The 24,435-nt window shown below is 51.7% G+C and overlaps 2 protein-coding genes across 13 annotated transcripts in view; both read right to left on the bottom strand.

The window, feature by feature from the left end:
* Positions 1-6,225, bottom strand: part of SPAG7 (sperm associated antigen 7) — a 10,923-nt gene extending 4,698 nt beyond the window's left edge. The window contains exon 1 of one of the 2 annotated variants that reach the window (XM_032268756.1): positions 5,952-6,225. In XM_032268756.1, coding sequence (XP_032124647.1) covers positions 5,952-6,036 — 85 coding nt within the window. In that variant the 5' untranslated portion in view covers positions 6,037-6,225. The remainder of the gene's footprint in view (positions 1-5,951) is intronic. The other variant, XM_032268757.1, reaches the window with a different exon arrangement.
* Positions 6,226-6,235: 10 nt separating this feature from the next.
* Positions 6,236-24,435, bottom strand: part of CAMTA2 (calmodulin binding transcription activator 2) — a 20,696-nt gene continuing 2,496 nt past the window's right edge. For 2 of the 11 annotated variants that reach the window (XM_032268734.1, XM_032268736.1), the window contains 20 exons: positions 21,911-21,978; positions 21,692-21,827; positions 21,013-21,099; positions 20,608-20,761; positions 20,154-20,288; positions 18,616-19,553; positions 17,164-17,290; positions 15,712-15,846; positions 12,558-12,673; positions 11,735-11,919; positions 11,331-11,409; positions 10,936-11,158; positions 10,403-10,707; positions 8,536-8,732; positions 8,116-8,299; positions 7,841-7,912; positions 7,707-7,727; positions 7,353-7,540; positions 7,147-7,221; positions 6,240-7,062 (listed from right to left, as the gene is read on the bottom strand). In XM_032268734.1, coding sequence (XP_032124625.1) covers positions 6,999-7,062; positions 7,147-7,221; positions 7,353-7,540; positions 7,707-7,727; positions 7,841-7,912; positions 8,116-8,299; positions 8,536-8,732; positions 10,403-10,707; positions 10,936-11,158; positions 11,331-11,409; positions 11,735-11,919; positions 12,558-12,673; positions 15,712-15,846; positions 17,164-17,290; positions 18,616-19,553; positions 20,154-20,288; positions 20,608-20,761; positions 21,013-21,099; positions 21,692-21,827; positions 21,911-21,978 — 3,489 coding nt within the window. In that variant the 3' untranslated portion in view covers positions 6,240-6,998. Of the gene's footprint in view, positions 7,063-7,146; positions 7,222-7,352; positions 7,541-7,706; positions 7,728-7,840; positions 7,913-8,115; positions 8,300-8,535; positions 8,733-10,402; positions 10,708-10,935; positions 11,159-11,330; positions 11,410-11,734; positions 11,920-12,557; positions 12,674-15,711; positions 15,847-17,163; positions 17,291-18,615; positions 19,554-20,153; positions 20,289-20,607; positions 20,762-21,012; positions 21,152-21,691; positions 21,828-21,910; positions 21,979-24,435 lie in introns of those variants that run through there. The other 9 variants (XM_032268730.1, XM_032268731.1, XM_032268737.1 and 6 more) reach the window with 9 other exon arrangements.

The raw sequence follows: 24,435 nt of genomic DNA, 5'->3' as shown, positions 1-24,435 counted from the left end.
AAAAAAAAAAAAAAAAAAAAAAAAGAAACCCCATCTCTACTAAAAATGCAAAAAAAGTTAGACGAGCATAGTGGAGCATGCCTGTAGTCCCAGCTACTCGGGCGGCTAAGGCAGGAGAATAGCTTGAACCCAGGAGGTGGAGGTTGCAGTGAATCAAGATTGCACACTGCACTCCAGCCTGGTGACAAAGCGAGACTCCGTCTCAAGAAAAAAAAAGCAGCCGGGCGCGGTGGCTCAAGCCTGTAATCCCAGCACTGTGGGAGGCAGAGGCGGGTGGATCACGAGGTCAAGAGATCGAGACCATCCTGGTCAACATGGTGAAACCCCGTCTCTACTAAAAATACAAAAAATCAGCTGGGCATGGTGGCGTGTGCCTGTAATCCCAGCGACTCAGGAGGCTGGGGCAGGAGAATTGCCTGAACCTGGGAGGTGGAGGTTGCGGTGAGCCAAGATCGCGCCATTGCACTCCAGCCTGGGTAGCAAGAGCGAAACTCCGTCTCAAAAAAAAAAAAAAAAAAAAAAAAAAGAAAAAAAAGATGGGGTCTGTTTGTTACCCAGCCTGGTCTCCAATTGGCCTCAAGCAATCCTCCCACCTTGGCCTTTCAAAGTGCTGGGGTTATAGGTGTGAGCCACCATGCCCAGCCTAGAGTTAGTTCTTTGTACATTGTTGGCATTAAATAAATGTTTGGGCTGAGCGTGTGCAATCCCAGCACTTTGGAAGGCTGAGGTGGGAGAACTGCTTGAGGTCAGGAGTTTGAGACCAGTGTGGGCAATATAGTGAGACTCTGTCTCTACAAAAAATAAAGAATTAGGCATGGTGATGCATGCCTGTAGTTCCAGCTACTCGGGAGGTTGAGATAGGAAGATCACTTGAGCCTGAGAGGTCTAGGTGACAGGGCAAGACCCTGTCTTAAAAAAAAAGAAAGAAAGAAAGAAAAAAAAAAAAAAGAACTATAATGCATCCAGGAAAGTGTGGAGAACAGACTAAGACCCTGGCCTCAAAGAGTCTATTATCTCATTGCCTACATAGGAAAAAGGCAAAAAAATTTTTATTTATTTATTTATTTTTTAATTGCATTAAAAAAAAATTTTTTTTTTTGAGACAAAGTCTCGCTCTGTCACCGGGCACCAGGCTGGAATGCAGTGGTGCAATTTCAGCCCACTGCAACCTCCGCTTCCCGGGTTTAAGCAATTCTCCTGTCTCAGCCTCCCGAGTAGCTGGGACTACAGGCATGCACCACCACGCCTAGCTAATTTTTGCATTTTTTAGTAGAGATGGGGTTTACCATGTTGGCCAGGATGGTATCGATCTGTTGACCACGTGATCCACCCACCTCGGCCTCCCAAAGTGCTGGGATTATAGGTGTTGTGAACCACCACACCTGGCCAAAAAAAATTTTTTTTTTTTTTAGATGGACCACTCTGTCACCTAGGCTGGAGTGTAGTGTCATGATCATGGCTCACTGCAACCTCTGCCTCCTGGGTCCAAGTGATTTTCCTGCCTCAGCCTCCTGGGTAGCTGGGATTATAGGCGCCCACCACCATGCCCAGCTAATTTTTGTATTTTCAGTAGAGACAGGGTTTCGGTATATTGGCCAGGCTGGTCTCAAACTCCTGACCTTGTGATCCTCCTCCCTTGGCCTCCCAAAGTGCTGGGATTACAGGCGTGAGCCACCACGCCCAGCCAGAAGGGGAAATTATTTAACTTCCTACATTTTGTGAAATCCCCCACTTCCCACTTCTAGAGACAGGATGAAGCAGAAATGGATAATCTGACACCCTTCTCCTTTGGGAGTGTAGGTGTCCAAGGTTAGCTGTGAAGTGTCTTTTTTTTTTCTGACCTCCTGGGCTCTAGAGATCTGCCTGCCTCTTGCCTGAAGATGCCTGAGACCCCAACTTTAAACTTTTTAAAAAAAATTAGGCCAGGTATGGTGGCTCATGCCTGTAATCCCAGCACTTTGGGAGGCCGACAGGGGCAGACCACAAAGTCAAGAGTTCAGGACCAGCCTGGGCAATATGGTGAAACTCCATCTTTACTAAAAATGCAAAAATTAGCTGGGCATGGTGGCATGTGCCTGTAGTCCCAGCTACTTGGGAGGCTGAGGCAGGAGAATTGCTTGAATCTGGGAGGTAGAGGTTGCAGTGTGCTAAGATCACACCACTGCACTCCAGCCTGGGCAACAGAGCAAGACTCCATCTCAAAAAAAAAAACAAAAAAATTAGCCAGGGCTGGGTGCAGAGGCTCAAGCCTCTCAAGCAATTTGAGAGGCCGGGGTGGGAGGATAACTTGAGGCTAGGTGTTCAAGACCAACCTCACAAAGTGCTGGGATTACAGCTATGAGTCCCCTCGCCTGGCTAGGGGTCTTATTTAACTTTCTTCCTCTTCCTTAGATCTTGCCTCTGCACCAGATCTCCTCTGCCTCAAGAGGAGGAGGATGAATTTCTAACCTGGGCTCCTTACTCTTACCTGTCTTCCCCACAATGTGATTTTACTACCTCTCGACATTTGGGTGCATGCTTCTTCCTATTCCTGCTCTTTGGCCTGAGATGTTTTTCTCTTTTGCCATTTCAAATCCTTTCCATCCTTAAGGCCTACTTCTTCCAGAGATCTGAATCCCCTCCAGCTGCACTGAACCTCTCCCCATCATTTATTGATTGATTGACTGATTGACAGAGTCTCACTATGTGCCCAGGCAGGGGTGCAGTGGCACAATCTCGGCTCACTGCAACCTCTGCCTCCCAGTTTCCAGCGACTCTCCTGCCTCAGCCTCCCAAGTACCTGGGATTACAGGTGTGAACCACCACACCCGACTAATTTTTTTTTCGGTATTTTTTGTAGAGACGAGCTTTCACCATGTTGGTTAGGCTGGTCTTGAACTCCTGATCTCAGATGATCTACCTGCCTCAGCCTCCGAAAGTGCTGGGATTATAGGCATGAGCCACCACACCCAGCCCTCTCCCCATTTTAAAATAACTCCATGCCTTTACACATGTTGTTCCTCTGCCTGGAATGCTTTTCCTCCTCTTGCAAACGTTGAGATCCACCACGATCTCAAGGGTTACTTCTTCCCCTGGGCTCCAAGCTCCTTTGGCTCGGACACCCAGCAAAGCATAGATAGAGAACTAACATATCATAACTTTTTGTTGCCGGGCGCGGTGGCTCAAGCCTGTAATCCCAGCACTTTGGGAGGCCGAGGCGGGTGGATCACGAGGTCAAGAGATCGAGACCATCCTGGTCAACATGGTGAAACCCCGTCTCTACTAAAAATACAAAAAATTAGCTGGGCATGGTGGCGCGTGCCTGTAATCCCAGCTACTCAGGAAGCTGAGGCAGGAGAATTGCCTGAACCCAGGAGGCGGAGGTTGCGGTGAGCCGAGACCGCGCCATTGCACTCCAGCCTGGGTAACAAAGGCGAAACCCCGTTTCAAAAAAAAAAAAAAAATAACTTTTTGTTTGTCTCCTCTAGCATAGTATGAGTTCCTGGAAGGCAGGAACCCTGTTCATCTACTATTCCCTTATCCTCTGGAGCCCCAGGGCCTGATAGCCTAGAAGCTCTCATCCCTCTGACCATCAGCGCATCTCGTTTTTTGTTGTTGGAAACAAAGTCTCAACTCCATCACCCAGACTGGAGTACAACGGTGCAATCACCTCTCACTGCAGCCTCAACCTCCCAGGCTGAAGCGATTCTCCCCACCTCAGCCTGTAGAGAATTGGGACCACAGGAGTGCGCCATCAAATCTGGGGAATTTTTTTTTTTTTTTTTTTTTTTTTTTTTTTTTGAGATGGGGTCTCACTCTGTGGCCAGGCTGGAGTGCAGTGGCGCGATCTCAGCTCACTGCCACCTCCACTTCCCGGGTTCAAGCGATTCTCCTGCCTCAGCTTCCTGAGTAGCTGGGACTGCAGGCACACATCACCACACCCAGCTAATTTTTGTATTTTCAGTAGAGACGGGGTTTCACCATGTTGGCCAGGATGGCTCGATCTCTTGACCTTGTGATGGGCCTGCCTCGGCCTCCCAAAGTGCTGGGATTACAGGCTAGAGCCACCACGCCTAGCCAATTTTTGTATTTTTTTTTTTGTACAGACATGGTTTCTCCATGTTGCCCAGGCTGGTCTTGAACTCCTGGGCTCAAGCAGTCCGTCCACCTCGGCCTCTCAAAGTGCTGGGATTACAGGTGTGAGCTACCAGTTTATACTCGGTTTTTACTTGGTTTCGATTCTTCTCTGCATCTAGAGAAGAGACATAAGATTATGGTTAAGAACACAGGCTTCAGGCCAGGTGTGGTGGCTCACCCCTGTAATCCCAACACTTTGGGAGGCTAAGGTGGGCGGATCACCTGAGGTCAGGAATTCAAGACCAGCCGGGCCAACCTGGCAAAACCCCATCTCTATTAAAAATACAAAAATTAGCCGGGCCTGGTGGCACACGCCTGTAATCCCCAGCTACTCGGGAGGCTGAGGCACGAGAATCACTTGAACCCAGGAGGTGGAGGTTGCAGTAAGCTGAGATGGCATCATTGCACTCCAGCCCGGGCAACAAGAGCTAAACTGTGTCTCAAAAAACAAACAAACAAAAACAGGCTTCTAACCCAGTCACGTCTGGGTTTGAAACTCTGCCACCTACCAAACCAACCATGTGACCTCAGGCGAGTGACTACCTTAAGCTTCCTAGTCTGTCAACGCCGCTGGTGATCCCCCACTTAGACAGTCATCGGAGCATTAAAGAATTCCAGTTCCCCATTCCCATCATGCTTCCTTCTTCCTCAGAGATTTCAGATAGGCTTCTCTTCTGCCTGTAACGCTTTGCTTCTCTCTCTCATTTACGGAATCATCTGTTCTGATCTCAGCTCACTCTTGACTGAGGGAGAACCTCAGGTGGCCGCTCTCACAATTATTTTTCTCTCAGAGCACTATCAAGTTGGTTATTAAACTTCCGTGAGATCACTGTATCAATGAGTGTCCCAGCTCCGGATTTTGGCCTGAGGGGTATCCCTGGCCCCTAACAGTGGTTCAAGAAATAAGGGACGAAGTGTAGGCATTCAGCAGCCTTTAAACATTTGAAGGCGTCCTGCCTGCCCTGGTCCCCCTGGGGCACGGTGAGGAGCCGGGATAGGGCTCGTCCGCGCTCAAGGCTGGCAGGTTTGGAAGTTGGAGTTCGGCGTTCCGCCAAGGTCATCCCGCAGCGGCACAGGCAACCCCAGGCAAACTCCCACCGTCCCACCGGGCTGCGCCCTACGCCGGCTGCCGAACTCCAACCCGCCCGCCCGCAAGGAAGCTACTCAGAGAATGCAGGCGGAGACAGTGGCCAATCGGACCCGGCGGGCTTTCTCATCCCTCCTCCAATCAACACCACGATCCGCCCGGACAGCCTGGGAATTTAAGGCTACAGATGACAAAAAGGTTGTCGGAAGAAGGCAGAAGGGACGGGGTTAAATGAAGCAGGAGGGGCGAGAAGACACGGAAGACCCGGCAACCAATGGGAGTGCTGAGGCTGGGGTGGGTCCGAAGGAAGGTCGAACAGGTCTCAGGAGGCAGAGCTTTAAGTTGAGCTAGCCAATAGAGATGAAGGCATAGCGGATGGGCGTGCCCTAAATCCAATCGAAATAGAGCTAGAGGTGGGCGGGGAAGGAGTGCGACAGGTTGGAGGCATCTTACCAATCAGAGCAGCCAAGCAGCGGACAGGCGGGCCGACCGGCTAATGGGAAACAAGGACTACGGAAGGCCCGGGTCGGGAGAGGAGGCAGGAGGCTAGCGCTATCTTTCAGGTAGCCAATCACTGTCCGCTAAGAACACCGGGCGTGTCAGCAGCCCTTTTAGGGACTCTGAGGGTCTCGGAAGAGGCCTGTGAAGGGGGTCTTTCAATGTTGAGGCGGCGGCATTGTCCAAAGAGGGAAAAGTGCGGTCGCGAGAACCGGGCTAAGGAAGGCGGTTGTGAATTTGGGATCCTCACCTCGGGCCTTGCGCCGAGTCTCCTGGTCACCGAGGCTGGGTGGCTTCTCCATGGAGCTCAGGATGGAGCCCAGTAGGTCCGCCATCTTGGGAGTGACTGAGAGGGGGGCGGTGCGTCTTAAAGGGAAGGGCGGAATGCCTTTAAGGCCGGAAACACGTCGGAGGCGGAAAACTCCGCGCCCGCCCTGCCTGGGCGCAGATCCGAGGCCCGGGGCGCGTGGCTGCTTCCAGCCGGCCGAGGCCCCGCCCCGCCCCGCCCCGCCCCCGCAGACAGAGGCCGGAGGCTTGCTGGTGCAGCGATGTTTAATGGCAATTCGTATAAACCAAGCCCATGCACAAGTAGAAAGTGCCCGTGGAGCTGGCAGGTGGCCCCCGCCGCGCCAGAGAACCACAAGCCCGGCCGTGCAGCCCTCCCTGCGGCGCCTTAAATAGATTCTTCACTATACTCTGTATCTTACAGTATGTACAAGCCCCCACCCCTCGGGGGACGGGGCAGACTCCGCAACGCGTTCCTCTGTACACCCCCTCCCCTTCGGCCCTGAGGTCGGTGGCCAGAGTCGGGTGATGGGGTAACACAGGGCCAGAGAGGGAAGAAAGACGCAAACATGCGGAGTCGGGTGGTGGGCACGGTCAGCCCTGAAATACGAGGGGCGTACGCAGCGAAGGCTGAGGTGGGGACCGAGGCGGATACATTCAGAGACGTGTCGAACAAATAAATAAGGCAAGTCAGGAGTGGGGCCGAGTCGGGTGCAGGCAGGAGGAGCTGGGGACCAGGGGCAGGCAGGTCTCCGGAGGTCACAGCGGAAGATGCAGGTATGTGGGGCGCGGGTCTTCTGGAGCCAGGACCAAAAGAGACGGGGCACAACCAAGAGGGAAGAGGAGATGGGTTTGGGAGCAAGGCATGGGGAGGAGGGAGGAGGCCTAAGAAGGGCTCCAGCAAAGGTGAACGGGAAAGCTGCCGACCGGGGAGCCCCCTGCCCCAGAAAGCCCTCTCCCTGTTAAGACTGCACGAGGCACCCCCAGTGTGGTGAGAAAGTCGGTGGCCAGGTCAGGTGGCCAGTCCCGGCTGGGGAAGCCCTTCCAGCTCCTGGCTCTTCTTCAGTTCCCTCATCCTGCAGAGAGAATAAGAGTCAGGGGAGACTGGTGGATCCCGACGGGTGGCAGCGCAAAAGCCTAGGGGAAGAAGGGATGAGTACCTGTGTCGGCAGCGCCGCAGGAATCTCATGATCTTCCGGGCTGCCTGGTCCTGCTTCTTGGTGAGAAAGGAGCCTCTGGTGAAAGAAACAGAAGATGGACCTCACAGAACCCCCAGGCACCGCATGCCTTCAGCCCCCCAGGAACCCTAGGCAGGGAATGGCTTGGACACAGTGGGTGGGCACAGAGAGCTGGCGGTAGACCCTACTTGTTGCGGGCAGGCAGGGTGGCCGAGGGCCGGTGGGGAGGCCCAGGCCTGCGGCGGTAGGAGCGGTAGTGCTGCTGGATGAGCACAGCCGCTCGGCGGCTCTGCTGAAATCGCTTCTGTTCATAGTAGCTTCGGAACTTGCTCTGGATCAGGATGGCCGCCTGGGTCATCTTCTTATAGAGTGCAAACTGCAGGGGTGGGGAGGAGGGACAGGGGCTGAAATAGAGGGACAGAGACCCAAAGCCCTGAGGGTCACCCAAGTTAGGCTGATGCAAGGCTCTTTCTCTAACCCACACACTCAAGAAAAGACTGAATCGTCACAGACAACTCACACTCAGACCTCATGCCTAATACCTTAAGTGCAATCCAGGTCAGCTTGTGGAGAGAGAAGGGGAGTTAGGGCTCTGGCAACATTGTGGAATGGTTAGGCGTGGGTGTGGATGTGGGTATGGGTTGGTGGGTACGCTTTTGAGGGAGAAGGGTTTCACCTGCTTGTACTTCCGGTAACAGCGCTGGATTACAGCTGCTGCTACCTCCTGCTGCTCCTTCAGCCGCCGGCCCTGAGGGAAGAGAAGTTTCAGCACCTCATGACTCACATAATGGGATATCTGATTTGTCCCTCCAACTTTTCTGGAGTTCCTCTGGCCCTTTACCCCATCCAAGACCTGTCTGCATGACTACTCATCCTCCAAAAGCCCGAGGAGCCCACGGTCTCCCAGTTCAAGACTGTGTAGCTCATCCTGAGACCCGTGCCCCCTCTGACCTTGTACTTCCGGAAGGCCGTCTGGATGACTCGGGCTGCCTCATACAGTTCCCGCTGCTCATGATCTGATAGTGTCAGCAAGGCAAAATCACTTTCCATCTTGCCACTGGTGGATGCAGAGAGAAACTCTGCCCAGGAGGGTGCTGGAGGGACAGCCAGGCGACCTCGCTCAAAGGGCAGTTCGCTGTGGGGGATAGGGAAAGAGGGTGTCATGAAGCATCTAAAGTCCCTCTTTTGCCACCTATGGATGGCTATGAAGGAATCTGGAGAGCGGCTTAAGAGTTCATCAGCCAGTTCAGCTCCCTTCTCCAAGGCCCTGGGGCCTCTGCCAGAAAGGAGCTTTGGCTGTGGGAAAACCAGCTTTCTCCTTTCCTCCCACTTCCTTTGAAGAATCTGGAGGCTTTGTCCTGAGCTGGTCACCTGGGAGGGGTTGAGCTGGGGAAATGGTCCACATTCTCCAAGTAGCTGGCCAGCCAGGACATGGTCTCACTGAGCCCCACAGCCCCTGTCCGCTCCCGCATTGAGGCTCCAGCCTCAGGTAGCCCGACGAAGTCCTCTCGTTTAATCCGCTCTGGTGTGGCTTCGATGATTTGCTTGGCCAGTGAGATCATGTCCACCTGGATGGAGGGACAAGCTGAATGAACCCTTAGGGGCCCCACCTGCCCGATGTTCCTGCCCTGCCAAAGCTGTAACTCAGTCCATTCCTTTCTCGTTCCTTCTCTCACTGGCAGGCATTGGTCTTTCTGGGTCACTATTCCAGACTCATTCATTTATACTGATTGGGCTGCCACTTGGGGGTCCCTCTGTGCTGAGATGCTATGGAGAATATAGGATAAAAAGGAGATACTCCAAATGGGGATTCAGAAGCTGAACAAATGGAGGACTTGACACCCTTTTAGGCCAACCATCCACTGTCCTACCTGGGCCTGCCTTATGCCAGCCGGCTGGCACATCATCCTCATATGCTTGGCTGTGCCCACCCCCTACTCCCCTTCAGCTCACCAGGAACCAGCCCAACGCTTGCCAACTATTAACCTGATGAATGGCTCCCATCTGGCCTTTGCTCCAGCACTTACTGCTGGACACACTCAGTACAGCCTACTTGTGGAGTTCTCAAAGTTTTTTGTACTTAAAATGCCACCCACTTACTCCATTCATCTCTCTAAAGCAGATATGTCCCAAAAGTCTAGCAGAGAAGAACAAGGCTGTACTTGAAGATTCACTTTCATTCCATAAGACTTTCTCAGCTTTATCTTGTGCAAGCTTCCTTCCTGCATCAGATCACTGCCAGATACCCTCATCTTGCCAACCTTACCGCTCCACACAACTTCCAGCTGCCCTCCATCATCCTGGTTCTCCTAGAACCTTGTCCCTACATGGATCAACAGGTAACTCCTACAACCCAGCCTCTAACTGAAGATATTCCCCAGACTTTTTGTTACAGAGACAGGGTCTCTGTTGCCCAGGCTGAGGTGCAGTGGCAAGGTCAGCCCACTGCAACCTCATACTTCTTGGGGTCAAGGGGTCTTCCTACCTCAGCCTCTCAAGTAGCTACAATTACATAATTTTTTAAAAATTATGTTCTGTGGAGATGGGGTTCTTGTTATGTTGCCCAGACTTGGTCTCAAACCCCTGGCCTCAAGTGATGCTCTCACCTTGCTCCCTGAAAGTGTTGGGATTACAGGTGTGAGCCATCGTACCCAGACAGAATTTTTAATACTTTTTATGTTTTTTGCCTTTTTAAACATTTTTTGAGACAGAGTCTTGCTCTGTCACCCAGGCTGAAGTTGCAGTGATACAATCTCGGCTCACTGCAGCCTGTGCCTCCCAGGTTCAAGTGATTCTTGTGTCTCAGCCTCTCAAGCGGCTGGGATTACAGGCATGTGCCACCATGCCCAGTTAATTTTTACATTTCTTGTAGAGATGAGGTTTTGCCATGTTACCCAGGCTGGTCTCAAACTCCTGGCCTGAAGTGATCCACCCGCCTCGGCCTCTCAAAAGTGCTGGGATTACAGGCATGAGCTACCAAGCCCGGCAAAAAAAATTTCCCAACATCTAAATTATGGGACCACCCAGAATTTTTAACCTCTGCTGCCTCATGACTTCCAATTCACATGGTCTGAAAGGAGCTAAGCAAAAGCCTACTTTGCCTGTCCCAAAATGAAGTAAATGGCCCCTTCCTAAATTGAAGCCAGACTTTGATTCTGCTTCATGGAAGCTGGCCTCACCCCATCTCTACACCCTACTCCACTTCTAGCCCCCATAACTCCATCAATATAAGCACTACCGGGATCACATCCACAGCCTGTGCGCTGTCATCATCCTCTGGAGTAGCCCCATCATCTGAGGCTGGTGGGAGGGCAGGAGGGGAGAAGAGAGGCCCCCTGGAATTGGTAGCCTCATAGTCCATGAGAAGCAGGGGGGCCTCTGGGGCACCAGAAGAAAGATGGCCTGGGGCCATGTCCTCCATAGTAATCTCAGAGGCTGGCAGAGGTGCAGGGGGAGGACTGCCATCTAGGGCACTAGAATAGGCAGATGTGACGGAGAAAGTGCCATCTGACAGCTCCGAGGGTGAGGAGACGCTGCTCAGACCTGTGTGGGGAGGGAAGAGAGTGAGGGCAGCAGGAGCCATGGCCATGCCTCACTTGAGTCTCCTGCCTCCCCCACCCTGTTCTCAGTCTCCCTGTTTTTGCTTCTGTTATCTCCCATCTCTGTCTCTGTGGTTTGTCTCCTCTCGTACTTGTTGTTTCCCACCCTTTGGGTTTGCCCTGACCTCTCCTATCCATATCCCTCTCTCCAAAAGATTAGGGCCACGCTCACCAGTGTCTGGGCTGGAGGAGGGTGGCGATAGGGCAAGCGGGGGCTCCACCGAAGCTTCCTGTCTCTGTAGTTCCTCAAGGCAGCGGGCAAGGCGCACATGACCCCGGGAATGAGCCACAGACAATGGCAGACGGCCCAGAGAATCAGGAATGCTCAGTGCGTGTCGGTTCCAACGGAAAAGGAGCACAGCAGCTTCCAGGTGTCCCAGGGCACAAGCCCACATCTGAGAAGGGAGGCAGGAGATGGAGGTGGAGGTGAGGCCTGGGGCTCCTCCTCCAGGTAGTCAGGTCTTCAGACCCTAGCCCCCAACTCCCTGCATTCCTCAGGATCTTCCCTTTCAAGGGCTGTTGCCATTGCCTACTGCCCCATGTGCACTCAGGAATCATCATCCTCACCAGAGGGGTGCAAGAGAAATGATCCACGTTGAGCGGGTCAACCTCTTGCTCTAAGTCCAAGCTTCCAGTCTCCACACTCCTGGAGGATTTGGGAAAGAGACGACAGAGCCCAATCACGGAAAAAGTGGGCAAAGTAGGAATATTAGAAGTAAAGGGACTAGGAGGCAAGCTGTACAGGGCCGGTGGGAAGAGGCAGTCAAGGACACTAAGGAGGTCAAGAAGTCAAAGTGTCATAAATCAGGATATGAAAGTTCCCCAAGATATCAGTACTCTCTCAGCCCCCTCCCTTCCCACAATGACCCCAGTCCCTCTTGGCAGGGCCCCAGGTCCTCCAGTACCTCCTCAGTCCCCTGACACTTCTGTCCCAGAGGCTGCCCAGCCCCCACCCAGCTGCCATTGCTCACCGCCACTGGCTCAGGGTCTCGATGAGGCGGGCATAGCCCTGGGCAGCAGCCAGGTGCAGAAGGCTCATGCCCCGGAAGGGGCTTCCATGGGCCAGACGTTCAGGACCCTTCCAGGTGGTGCGTGGGATCATGCTTTCTACCAAGACCACTACCCGTGCCTCGAACCCAGGCCCCTGGCCTTCATCCTGTGATATACACACTCTTAGGCAGAGACCTGAGCATCTGCTCCCCTGGTTTAGAATGGCCACCTCACATCTGTCCTCCCAGCTTCTAATTTTGCCCCCTCCCCACACGTCCCATTCTAGGATCCCGCCACCAGGACCTTTGATGGCCCATCAAGTTCCTGTGTGGCCTCAGTGTCTCCTACTCCCACAGCCACTTCCTCCAGCCCATCTAGCAGCCAGACCTCACACCATCTTGCCCATTTGCCTTCACATCAACTCAGAGTACTACCATATTCACAAGTGGCTTCTCCCCTGCTCAGAAGCCTTCTGTGAGCCTTTCATCAGCCCTCTTCTTTCAGAAACTTGGGAACCACAGAGATCTGAGCCCCAATGCTCCTGACCCCTCCCCCACCCTCTCCTTCACCTCCACCCTTCTTCAGACCAGAAATAGTCTGAAGCCCATCACGCCAAGAGAGTGCCCAGAATAGCCACTCTTGCCACAAGGTGGGGATGGGACAGGGTAACGTCAGGGAGAGGTAAGACTGGCTGAGGAGGCTGGGCTCAGGAGAGGGAGGAGAGTCACACACGCTAGATGTTCTCTTTAGCTGCGTCCTCCCCCTGCTCCCCAACATAGACCACTTCCCTCCTCACAGAAGTACCTGAATTGGAGGAGCATCAGGACCCAGGCAAGGCGCCTGCCCAGCTGCTGCAATCTCTGCCATCCGCTTCTCCATCTGCTCCAGTCGCTCTAGTATGGACATCCGGAACTGGTTGTCTGAGGGGGAATGGGTATGGGAGGCTGAGTGGGCAGAGTCTAGGTGATGCCCTGAACACCAAGGCTGGACCTGTCCCAAGATCTGGGGATGAGGACACAGAATCATATTCTTTTATCTTCCCCAAAACAACAGCTCCTTTACCCACTCACCTAAATCAAGTGCACCAGAACTCAGTCCTTAAACTAGGGCTCTTAATATTACCCACTGACCTAGAACCCAGATCTGGAACCAAAACTGTTTCCTTCAAGGTACAGAGATAGTAGGAATTCTCAAATAGCCATCCAGCCCCCAGCTGCCCCAAATCCCACATGTACACACACTTCCCCTAAGCCTTTTCCTGGGTGCAATGTTCCATCAGTTTTTGCAGCAGACACTACCTTTGTCCCCCATGCTGAAGCTGAAGGATTCCAGAGTCCTCCTCTCTAATAATGGCTGCCCCAAAGAGCTCAGGGACTGTGATTTGAAAAGCACCTCCCCTTCCTCCCAGCCCCCTGCAGCTGTCCACAAAGATGGTGGTGGGGCCGGGCGCGGTGGCTCACGCCTGTAATCCCAGCACTTTGGGAGGCCGAGGCGGGTGGATCACGAGGTCAAGAGATTAAGACCATCCTGGTCAACACGGTGAAACCCCATCTCTACTAAAACTACAAAAAATCAGCCGGGCATGGTGGCGCGTGCCTGTAGTCCCAGCTACTCGGGAGGCTGAGGCAGGAGAATTGCCTGAACCCAGGAGGCAGAGGTTGCGGTGAGCCGAGATCACGCCATTGCACTCCAGCCTGGGTAACAAGAGCGAAACTCCGTCCCCACAAAAAAAAAAAAAAAAAAAAAGACGGTGGTGGGGGAGGGAAGGTGACAGAGATGGATAGCCATGTCCATTTTTCCTCCTCCTCCTCCTCCCCCCATCCACAAATACACACACACACACACACACACACACACACACACACACACACACACGCTATATGTGTCCCCTCCTGAGATCAAACAAGGACAAGAAGGGGAGGCAGGAAGGGATCAGAGCCATAGGAAAACTGACACACAGAAACAGGGTGAAGTTTGGAGATGTTCTGAGATGCCAGGATAGAAGGGGATGAAGGCACAGAAGTGACAGTAAGGGAGGACAGGACAGAGAATGATTAACAGAAACCTAAGTAAGACAAAGGGAGGAGAGAGCAAAAAAGATGAAGGAGAGAGAAAGGACAAAGGAGAGACAGGGGAAAGTGCCAAACAAGCAGTAAGAAAGGACGACAAAAAAGAGGTAAGTTAAGACACTGGTTCAAGAAGAAGTGAAATGAAGAGGGATGGAGGAGACTCAGGAGAGATGGTAAAATGCAGATCAGATGGGCACAGAAAAATAAGGTGATGAACAGTCGCAGAGCAGGACAGAGACAGAACAGGACTGACAGACCTGGCCAGATCTCTAGGTAGGCTCACTCAAGTCAGAGACAAGCAACCCAACACACACACAGGCTTTGTGATGGGGGCCAGCTCCAAGAGTGAGGCAAAACTAGGGACCAGAGCTTCAGAGAGAGAAGTAAGGAGAGAGGGAGACTAAGGTAAACAACATGGACAGCAGTAGAACTGAGAGAAACCAAGAGGCAACAACAAAGACACAAGAGGAAGAGACAGAGAAAAGCAAACCTTGAGAAAGCAGCAGGTGCAGACAAACAATTCTTAAAGTCACAAAAGAGATAATCAGTAATAGGAACAAAAACAATCCCAGATTTAAAAAAACAAACACACACACATATACGTGTATGTGTATGCATCTGTGTTTGTATTAGTACACCATGATATTAGCAATGGATATCACTGAAAAGTAGCAGTATAGGAAATTTTTATTTTCTATTTTGTGCTTTTGTGTACTTTCCATATTTCCTTTAATGAACACATGTCTTTATAATCAGAAGAGGAAAAACAATAGAAATTTAAATAGATAAGTATAGCCGGGTTGGTGGCTCATGCCTGTAATCCCAGCACTTTAGGAGGCTGATGGGGGCAGCTTGCTTGAGGTCAGAAGTTCGAGACCAGCCTGACCAACATGGTGAAACCCCACCTCTACTAAAATCACAAAAATTAGCCAGGCGTGGTGGTGGGCGCCTGTAATCCTAGCTACTCAGGAGGCTGATGCAGTAGGATTGCTTACATCTGGAAGGCGGAACCTGCAGTGAGCCAAGATTGAACCACTGCATGCCAGCCTGGGGGACAGAGAGAGACTCCATCTCCAAAAGAATAAAATAAAATAAATATATAAGTATATATATATATATATTTGTGCATAGTACCTATATATTGCTCTAGACCCTGTTCCTGTCCTCCTCTTGGCCTTCCTTGTCTAGATTCCACACTTTGAGATTGAGAGGGCAGGTCAAGAACTGGTATAGCCGGGTGTGGTGGCTCATGAATATAATCCCAGCACTTTGGGAGGCTGAGGCAGACGGATCACCTGAGGTCAGGAGTTTGAGACCAGCCTGGTCAACATGGTGAAACCCCATCTCTTAAAAAAAAAAAAAAATTAAAAAAGAAAAAGAACTGGTATAAAGGCTGGGCATGGTGGCTCATGCCTGTAATCCCAGCACTTTGGGAGGCTGAGGTGGGCAGATCATGAGGTCAGGAGTTTGAGACGAGCCTGACCAACATGGTGAAACTCCATCTCTACTAAAAATATATAAATTAGCTGGGCATGGTGACGTAAGCCTGTAATTCCAGCTACTCAGGAGGCTGAGGCAGGAGAATTGCTTGAACCCGGGAGGCGGAGCCGAGATCGCACCATCGTACCCCACCCTGGGTGACAGAGCAAGACTCTGTCTCAAAAAAAAAAAAGAAGAACTGGTATAAAAATGACCCCAAGATTTATGGGGAAGATGAGATTAGGGAAGTTTGCTGCTGCAGTTAGAAATCAGTAATGAAATCATTGAAAAAAAAAAGAATGGTAAAGTGGGGGCTCAGTGGTGGCCACCTGAACCCTGAGGGGTCTAGGAGCATGTCATGCTCAAAGGCTATGGGCCCGATACTTGGGGTCAGAGGGCTAGGTACTCACCGTCCAGTGACAGCCAGTCAAGTTGAGTACTAGGCAGAGACAGGAATCGGCGGGCTCGATACTCAAAGAGAACAGAAGCCGAAAGAGGCCCCTCCTGCCCTGCCACCTGCAAAGACACCAGCCCTACCTCATGGGCTGGAGAGGGCAAGATCAGCAAGAAGGGCTCTCTTTCCCTGGCTCCTTCTCTGGCGATCTGTGTCAGAGCCATAGACAATCATTCCATATCTATTTCCCCTACTGCCCTGCTGTGGGCCAAGAGGCCCCTGGCTTCAGTGGCCTTGGCACTAACTGGGAAGGGAGTCTATTCATTTGAGAACTTACTACATATTATAGGCCAGAGATCCCTTGGATTCTAGACCCTATAGTTGAAGATATTTGTTATTCAGCAAGAAAGTCTGGAAACTGAGGGTCAAGGGACTCCTATAGTTATGAACAATCTGATGGTGGATAAACCTCTTGATCCCCAGATTAGAGTCCAGAAGTTATGACCCTGTTACTAAAATGGAGGAAAGGGGAGCTAGCTGCTCATAAACAGTGTCCAGTGGCCATAAGGATGGAACCAGCAGGCCCTGATCCTACGACCAAGTGCTGCGACGTTTTCTCCCAATCCCCAGCTTATCTGGTCTCATCCCCTTTCCTTACACACATGTTGAATGGGGCTATAGAGACTGGGGAGAACACACTCATAGACAGCAAAGCTGCCAATCTGTCACTCTGGTGGTCCTTGAGGTCCCATAGTAAGGCTGATTTTTGAGTGCAGGGTAAGGGCAAGGCTGGTGGCAAAAGGGCAGAGATGAACCTTGGCAATGTAGTCTAGACCAGTGCTGTCCAATAGGACATTTCTGCAATGACAAAAATGTTCTATATCGGCACTACCCAATAGGGTAACACCAGCCACGTGTCGATACTGAGGACTTGAAATGTGGTCAGTGAGACTGGGGAAGTGAATTTTAAGTATTTTTTAAATTAAATAGGCACATGTGGCTAATGGCTACCATACTGGGCAATACAGGTCTAAAAGCCAATGTTCTTCTGTCCCAAGACTGGTTAGAGGAAAGCTACAGTTCCTCTTTCTCATTCTCTCTGGATTGGAGTTGGAGACTCTAGCTCTAACTAAGCCAGAAAGCCTGTACAGACATTAGAAATCCCTTTGATCAGTTCCTAACCCTACAGGAGGGGAGGCCAAGGATCTCAGGAAGGATCAGACTCATCTGAGGTCACTGGTCGGCTAAGGAGTGGATTTCTTGGACCAGAACCTAGATCTTCTGACACCTAAGTCCAGGCTCTTCTGCCTGCTGGGAGAGCTTGGGGCTCAAACTCAGGACTGGATGAAGTCCTTGTGCTCTCAAAACAACCCATTTGTTCCCAATACTTTTTGGAAGCCTGGAGGTCCTGATCTGTCCTAACTGCCCACATGTCAATCCCTCCCTCTATGGTTCCCAATCCTCATACCAGGACAGTAGCAGCGTAAGACACCAGGCTGGACAAGTGAGGCTGGCACTGCGATGTGATCAAAGACACAGGAGTAATGCTCGGAGGCCTCGGTCCAAGGACCTGTGATGAGCACCTTGACCCCACCCTGCAGACAGAAGTCAAGAGAGCATGTGACTAGAGTTGGGCATTCATCCACCCACTCATTCATTCATTTATTCAGACCCTTAGAGGGTATCAACCATATGGCAGGTCCTGCGCTAGAGTCTGGGGTACAGGGATAGACAGGACCCAGTGGGGTGAGGTCAGTTAGTCCATCCCTCCGCAGCATTCCTGCCAAGTAGTTACCTGGTCTCTACCTGAATCTGCCAGCAACTGGGGATTCAGGGCCTCCCCCAAAGCTACCACAGAGCTGTCACCAGAAGGAAGTTCTGTTCTTGGGCTCATTCACCCACAACTGTAGTTCTTCCTTTTCATCTCAAAGGCAGCATAAAACAGAACTTCTCTACTGCTGAAAACAGTCTTTCAGCTACTCAAAAGTCTGCAGTCACATCCCCGGTGTCTTTTTTCTTCTCCAGGCTGCAGAGCCCCCAGTTCCCTACCCCTGAAAACAGTTAGCAACGGAATGAGGTCCTAGGAAACTCCAGAAACCACGCTAACACGTGGAAGGGAGAGGAAAAGAAAAAGGGTTAAGTTGCTGAGGACTCTGGAAACAGGAAAGTAGCTTCACTCTACATAAAAAAGAGATTGGCAGCCAGGTGCAGTGGCTCATGCCTGTAATCCTAGCACTGTGAAAAGCCGAGGTGGGCAGATCACAAGGTCAGGAGTTCGAGACATGGTGAAACCCTGTCTCTACTAAAAATACAAAAATTAGCTGGGCATGATGGCGGGTGCCTGTAATCCCAGCTACTCGGGAGGTTAAAGCAGGAGAATCATTTGAACCCAGGAGACGGAGGTTGCAATGAGATGACATCGCACCAGTGCAATGGGTGATGGGGGAGACTCCGTCTAGCCTGGGTGACAGGGCGAAACTCTGTCTCAAAAAAAAAAGAGATTGGGTAGAGAACTAAGAAGCCATGAAAACAGGGAAACTAGGTCACAGACCACAGAAAACAAATGGGAAGGGCTGGGTGCGGTGGTTTACGCCTGTAATCCCAGCACTTTGGGAGGCCGAGGCAAGTGGATAACAAGGTCAAGAGATCGAGACCATCCTGGCCAACATGCTGAAACCCCATCTCTACTAAAAAATACAAAAATTAGCTGGGCATGGTGGCGCGCACCTGTAGTCCCAGCTACTCAGGAGGCTAAGGCAGGAGAATTGCTTGAATCCAGGAGGTGAAGATTGCAGTGAGCCGAGATTGCATCACCGCACTCCAGCCTGGCGCTTGGCGACAAAGCAAGACTCTGTCTCAAAAAAAAAAAAGAAAAAGAAAACAAATGGGAAGGAGAAAGGAGGATAAGCATTAGGCTCACCTCTGGGTAGGACCACTCTGGGGAGAAGTCTGTGATGGTGCTAAGAGCAGGAGAGAACTGAGGCGTTGGGGCAGGGATGCTCGGAGCTTCCTCACTGATGAGTTCTCCCATAAGGTCTGGGAATGATGAAAGACTGAAGGGCTCCAGTTCGCTGGCCCCAACAGGTCCTCCAAACAAGGCGTCTCCTCTTCCTACACGGCTCGATGGCTCCAAGGGGGCAGGTGAGGGTGGGGGTGAGGGAGGGGGTGAAGGTATGGGTGGGGCAGCCCCCTGACCCTTGAGCTCCTCCCCACTGTCATCATCTTGGATGAAGAAGCAGTTTCCTCTTCTCCCACCTGCTCCCGACTGTGGAGGGGGACCCCGAGCGGCTGCCTGGGGCTCCAGGGCAGCAGCAGGTTCTAGGGCAGAACAGGGGGTATGAGTGGCCTCTGCCTCAGGGAAGTCTGGGCTTACTCCCTGCCCCCCTCCATATGTCTGGCCCCTCTGGGGGCTGTTGAGAAAACGATCAGGGTCAAAGGCAGGACTGGGAGGAGCCAGTGGGGCAGAAGGCTCAGTGCCTACAACCACTGCCAAACTCATGGAAGGCCTAGGATCAGCCTGGGGAGCCAAGTGCCTGGTGGGTGTCAAGCCCCCAGCCTGCTGCTCCAGTCCTGTCAAGAGAAGGATAGCAGTGCCTCCTCTTGAAGAACCCCCTTGAGAAGTGGGAGGGCTAGGTCTGATTTCTAGGGGCTCTGAAAAACCTGATGAGGAGGAAGAAGAGGAAGAAGATGGGGAGGTGTGTGCTTTGGGGAGCTCTGGGGGAAGTGGGGCTATTAGTGGAGGAGGCTCTGGGGGGTGAGGGTGGGGCATAGAGGTAAGGGTTAAAGCTCGGGGCTCCACTTTGGGAGAAATGATGCGGTGCTTCGTGCTGCTGCATTTGTGGGTAAGGCTCCCAGAACCTGGAGTGGAGAGGAGTAGCAAGGAGAGGAGATAAGACACATTCTTCTGCAGCCTTCCACATCCTATCTGGAAGCCCTCAAAAATATTTCCTGGGACTGCCCTATAGACCAGAGGTGTAATATTGATTGTAGCCACAGGGAGGCATCAGAAATGTCTGGTCTCTCCCTCAATCCTTTATTGCCCCTCTCCCTCCCCATTTCCCCTCAAAACTACCAGGATCAGAGGAACACTGTAGAGGAGAACAGAGGGCTTGGGAGAGTAACTAAAAGCAAAAGATAAAGGAATAGGAAAAGGACAAAAGAACAGAACCCAGGGGGTGCCAAGTAGGAGTAAGGCTGGGTGTAATTGATGCTGAAGGGACAGGAATTGCTAAAGGTAGAAGACAGGAAGGGCAGAGGCTGCTCAGACAGCTGAATAGAAGGCTGGAGCCAGTGTGCACCCAAATGGGAAGGTATCTGTTCATCTGGCCCCTCTTTCTGGGACATGCAAAACACTTGCAAATCAGCATGCAAATCCCATCAAGAGAGATATCCCCCTGGCCTGAGTAAGAGCAGAGTGGCTAGGTGGGAAGACAGCCACAGGGTCAGGGAGTAACTTACCAAGCCCCCCACTGCAGAGACAGGCGTGGGTTCGGGGTGCAGGCTTGGTTGGGTGGGTGTCCAAAATCTGCTGCACCAGCTGTTCTACAGAGAACTCTTCTGCTCCATTCCCACAGCTCCACTTGATGCCATGAACTAGAGAAGTTAGGGGGAAGTGCTGTGGGACTCCCACGAAATAGGCTCCAGAGTACCTTGATGGCTCCTCCAAGCACCTGACATGCTTCAAGACTTCTGACCAGGTGAACAGAAGCCAGCAGCCTCAAAACTGCCCAGACATGTAGCTTTCGTCCTTTCTTCATATTCTAATGTCTAAGAACAGGGCGGGAATCCTAGCACCCTCCCAGCTTGAAGGGAAATGATCACCCCACGGGCTTTAGGTATAGAACCATGGCCCTGTCTGGGAGCTCCTGTTTCCACTCTCCCCTTGGAGCTCTATCCCACCCTGCTGCCTTACACATAGGCTTCAGCTGTCCCAACAACTCTTCCCGGGACCACTTCAGCCACTCTCGACGGTCGCTGCTGATGGAACAAAAGATGGGGCTGCAGCCCTTTCCACAGTCCTCCAGGGCTGGGACGTTCAGGTAGTGCACAAGGACGATGTCGGGGTTCTGAGAGCATAATGGGACACAGAGCCATGGGGTACTGAGGTCCAGGGGCTCAGCTTCCTAATCCTTTCTTCCTGGGCACCCTCCTCACCTCACCCCCAATTTCTGGCTCTCTCCATCCCCAAGTCCCTTTCTCTTCTTCCCAGGCCCCTTTCCTCACTCAGAACCTAGTCATCCTTTCACTTCATTCTTTCAGACCCATGTCCCTCAAAGAGCCAGGAAGAGTCTGGCTCCCTGGGTTCTTCCGTCCTTACCTGGAGCAGCCAGTAGCAGCGCCGATGGAATGTGGGGACGATGGAAGAGTGAACGTAGCAGCCATAGAGACACTGCCAGGAGACAGGCTGGGGTGGGGGGAGGGCTAGTCTGCTCCCCAACTCTTCCTCTGTTCAGTCCCTTTGCAGGAATCCCAATCTTTCCACCAGTTCCTCTTCAACCCTTCCCCCACCCTCACCCCCACCTACTTCCCCACCCCTTTTGAATCTCAGCAGCCCTGTCATAGATGAGGGATGGAGAGAAAGGAACAGTGAGGCTGGGACCTTAAAATAAGGACCAGATTTGAGATACGGAACCATCTAGAAACCAGAGGGCAGAGCAAGAATGCATCTGAGATGAGGGGGCAATGATTTGGGGAAGAGAAACCTGTGCTGAGACCATCACTGCTTGGATCCCTGAGGGAAACACAAGATCAGTGAGGGGCCTGGGCATCAGTTCTGGAAGGGAGGCATGGCCTAAGAGAGTTGAGTCATGGAGGGAACTGGGAAGTGGAGAGTGGCCAACACAATCAGTCAGCCGATCCAGAGTGAGAGATAAGGGAAGACTGATTGGGAGGGAGCTGAAGTGGACAATGTCACCAAGCCCTGGTAGGGCTGGAGCCCAGCTAAGGGTGGAGGAGGGCAGCCTTGGGCAGATGAGCTGAATGTCTGAGTCTCTTACCTCCATGCCCTGGACCTTCAGCTTCATGTGGTCCTCTCGCGTGGTCTTCCCATCCTTCCGCTTCTTCCAGAGGTAACCATCCTTCCGATATTTCACCTTCTTCCGATTGTAGAGGATGATGGAGCCATTCTGAGGCCTGGGAAGGGAAGAGTTGCCCGGGAGTTCTGTGAACAGAACCCAGGGCCCCTGCCACTCCCCAAAGTTCTCAAACTTTCTCACCTTGTTTTTGGGGCACAAGATAGCCACTCATCATGCTTCTCAAAGGTGATCAAGTAGGATGCAATCTCCTGTAGGAGAGGAGGCACTCAGGTGGGTGTCTCCTTCATAGAGAGTCTCAGCCTGGCCTCTTGGTCATCCCATCAGTGTCTTACTCTCTGCTGAGTTGTGGCAGCTAGTGGAGGATGTGGCAGCTAGCAGTGGACACAGCAAGACCCACTGCCCTCCTAAGAACCCTTCTTTTGTCCTAAGACAAAAGTCTAACATTTTCTCCTTCTGTTGCTCCCACCTCGGGCCTTTATCTTGGGGGCAGGTGCACATTCTTTATCATCCATTCATCATACTCCGAATTATTTTATTCTCCAACAATTTCATTTCTGTGCCCTTTCTTTTTTCTTTTTGTTTTTCTTTTTTTTTTTTTTTTGAGGTAGAGTCTCACTCTTTTGCCCAGGGTAGAGTACAATGGCATGATCTCGGCTTACTGCAACCTCTATCACCTAGGTTCAAGCTGGGATTACAGGCACCCACCACCAATTTTTGTACTTTTAGTAGAAATCGGTTTCAGCACGTTAGCCTAGCCAGGCTGGTCTCAAACTCCTGACCTCAGGTGATCCACCCACCTCAGCCTCCCAAAGTGCTGAGATTACAAGAGTGAGCCACCGCGCCTGGCCTCTGTACCCCTTCCTGATTCAAAAAACTTCAGTGGTTTGACACTGCCAGGAATTTCTGATTCTTTTTTTTTTTTTTTTTTTTTGAGACGGAGTTTCACTCTTGTTACCCAGGCTGGAGTGCAATGGCGCGATCTCGGCTCACCGCAACCTCCGCCTCCTGGGTTCAGGCAATTCTCCTGCCTCAGCCTCCTGAGTAGCTGGGATTACAGGCATGCGCCACCATGCCCAGCTAATTTTTTGTAGTTTTAGTAGAGACGGGGTTTCACCGCGTTGACCAGGATGGTCTCGATCTTTTGACCTCGTGATCCACCCGCCTCGGCCTCCCAAAGTGCTGGCATTACAGGCTTGAGCCACCGCGCCCGGCCAAATTTCCGATTCTTTAGCTTGACTCCAAGGTTCTCCCCAACAAGGAATCAAGCCACTGTTCCCACTATTTACCCATATTGCTCGTACAATTCCTGCCAGATGGGACCACTGATTCCTTCCTGAACATGCATTGAACAGTCACCTCCTGCATGTTAGTGCCCTACAAGGCAGGTACCATGCACATACCTCTCCGTGTCTGGAAATTCTAGCCATTTCTATAAACCAAACCCCTTTTCAGATGTTCCATAAAACCCTGCTGACCACACTGGCCCTTCTTATTTTATTTTATTTTTTTGAGACAGTCTCACTTTGTCACCCAGGCTGGAGTGCAATGGCTCGATCTCGGCTCACTGCAACCTCTGCCTCCTGAATTCAAGCGATTCTCCTGCCTCAGCCTCCCGAGTAGCTGGGACTACAGGCGCATAATCTTTTTCTTTTTTTTCAGTAGAGATGGGGTTTCACTGTGTTAGCCAGGATGGTCTCGATCTCCTGACCTTGTGATTTGCCCACCATGGCCTCCCAAAGTGCTGGGATTACAGGCGTGAGCCACGGCGCCTGGCCACACTGGCCCTTCTAAAGGCTCTACAGCACTTACAACAATCACACATACACGCACACACCCTTTTACTGACAGGCCTGTTCTGACATCAAATTGATAATTATCGACAACCAACTGTATATGAGGCACTAAGTACACAGAATACAGAAGGTGTGTAATAAAAGGACTGTGCCCTCTAGAAGGAGCCAGTATCAGTAGTGGTTAAAAACAAAGGTTCCAGCAGGGTGTGGTGGCTCACGCTTGCAATCCCAGCACTTTGAGAGGCCAAGGCAGGTGGATCATGAGGTTGGGAGTTCCAGACCAGTCTGGCCAACACAGTGAAACTCATTTTCTACTAAAAATACAAAAATTAGTCCGGTGTGGTGGTGCGCACCTGTAGTCCCAGCTACTCAGGTGGCTGAGATCACTTGAACCTGGGAGGCGGAGATTGCAGTGAGTGGAGACTGTGCCACTGCACTCCAGCCTGGGCAACAAAGTGAGACCATGTCTCAAAAAAAAAGGCTGGCCACGGTAGCTCACGCCTGTAATCCCAACGCTTTGGGAGGCCAAGGTGTGTGGATCACCTGAGGTCAGGAGTTCAAGACCAGCCTGGCCAAAAAGGTGAAACCTCATCTCTAAAAAAAAATAGATCAGGCGTGGTGGCTCCTGCTTGTAATAACAGCACTTTGGGAGGCCGACATGGATCACTTGCTGTCAGGAGTTCGAGACCAGCCTGACCAACATGGTGAAACCTCATCTCTACTAAAAAATATAAAAATTAGCCAGGCGTGGTGGCACACGCCTGTAATCCCAGATACTTGGGAGGCTGAGACAGGAGAATCACTTGAATCTGGGAGACGGATGTTGCAGTGACCCAAGATCATTCCACTGCACTCCAGCCTGGGCAAAAAGAGTGAGACTCCATCTCAAAAAAAAAAAAAAAAAAAAAAAAA

The sequence above is a fragment of the Sapajus apella genome, unplaced genomic scaffold (genome assembly GCF_009761245.1).
Source record: "Sapajus apella isolate SASKATOON/1434 unplaced genomic scaffold, GSC_monkey_1.0 scaffold186, whole genome shotgun sequence".
NCBI lineage: Eukaryota > Metazoa > Chordata > Mammalia > Primates > Cebidae > Sapajus > Sapajus apella.
This window is presented reverse-complemented; position numbering and strand designations above follow the sequence as displayed.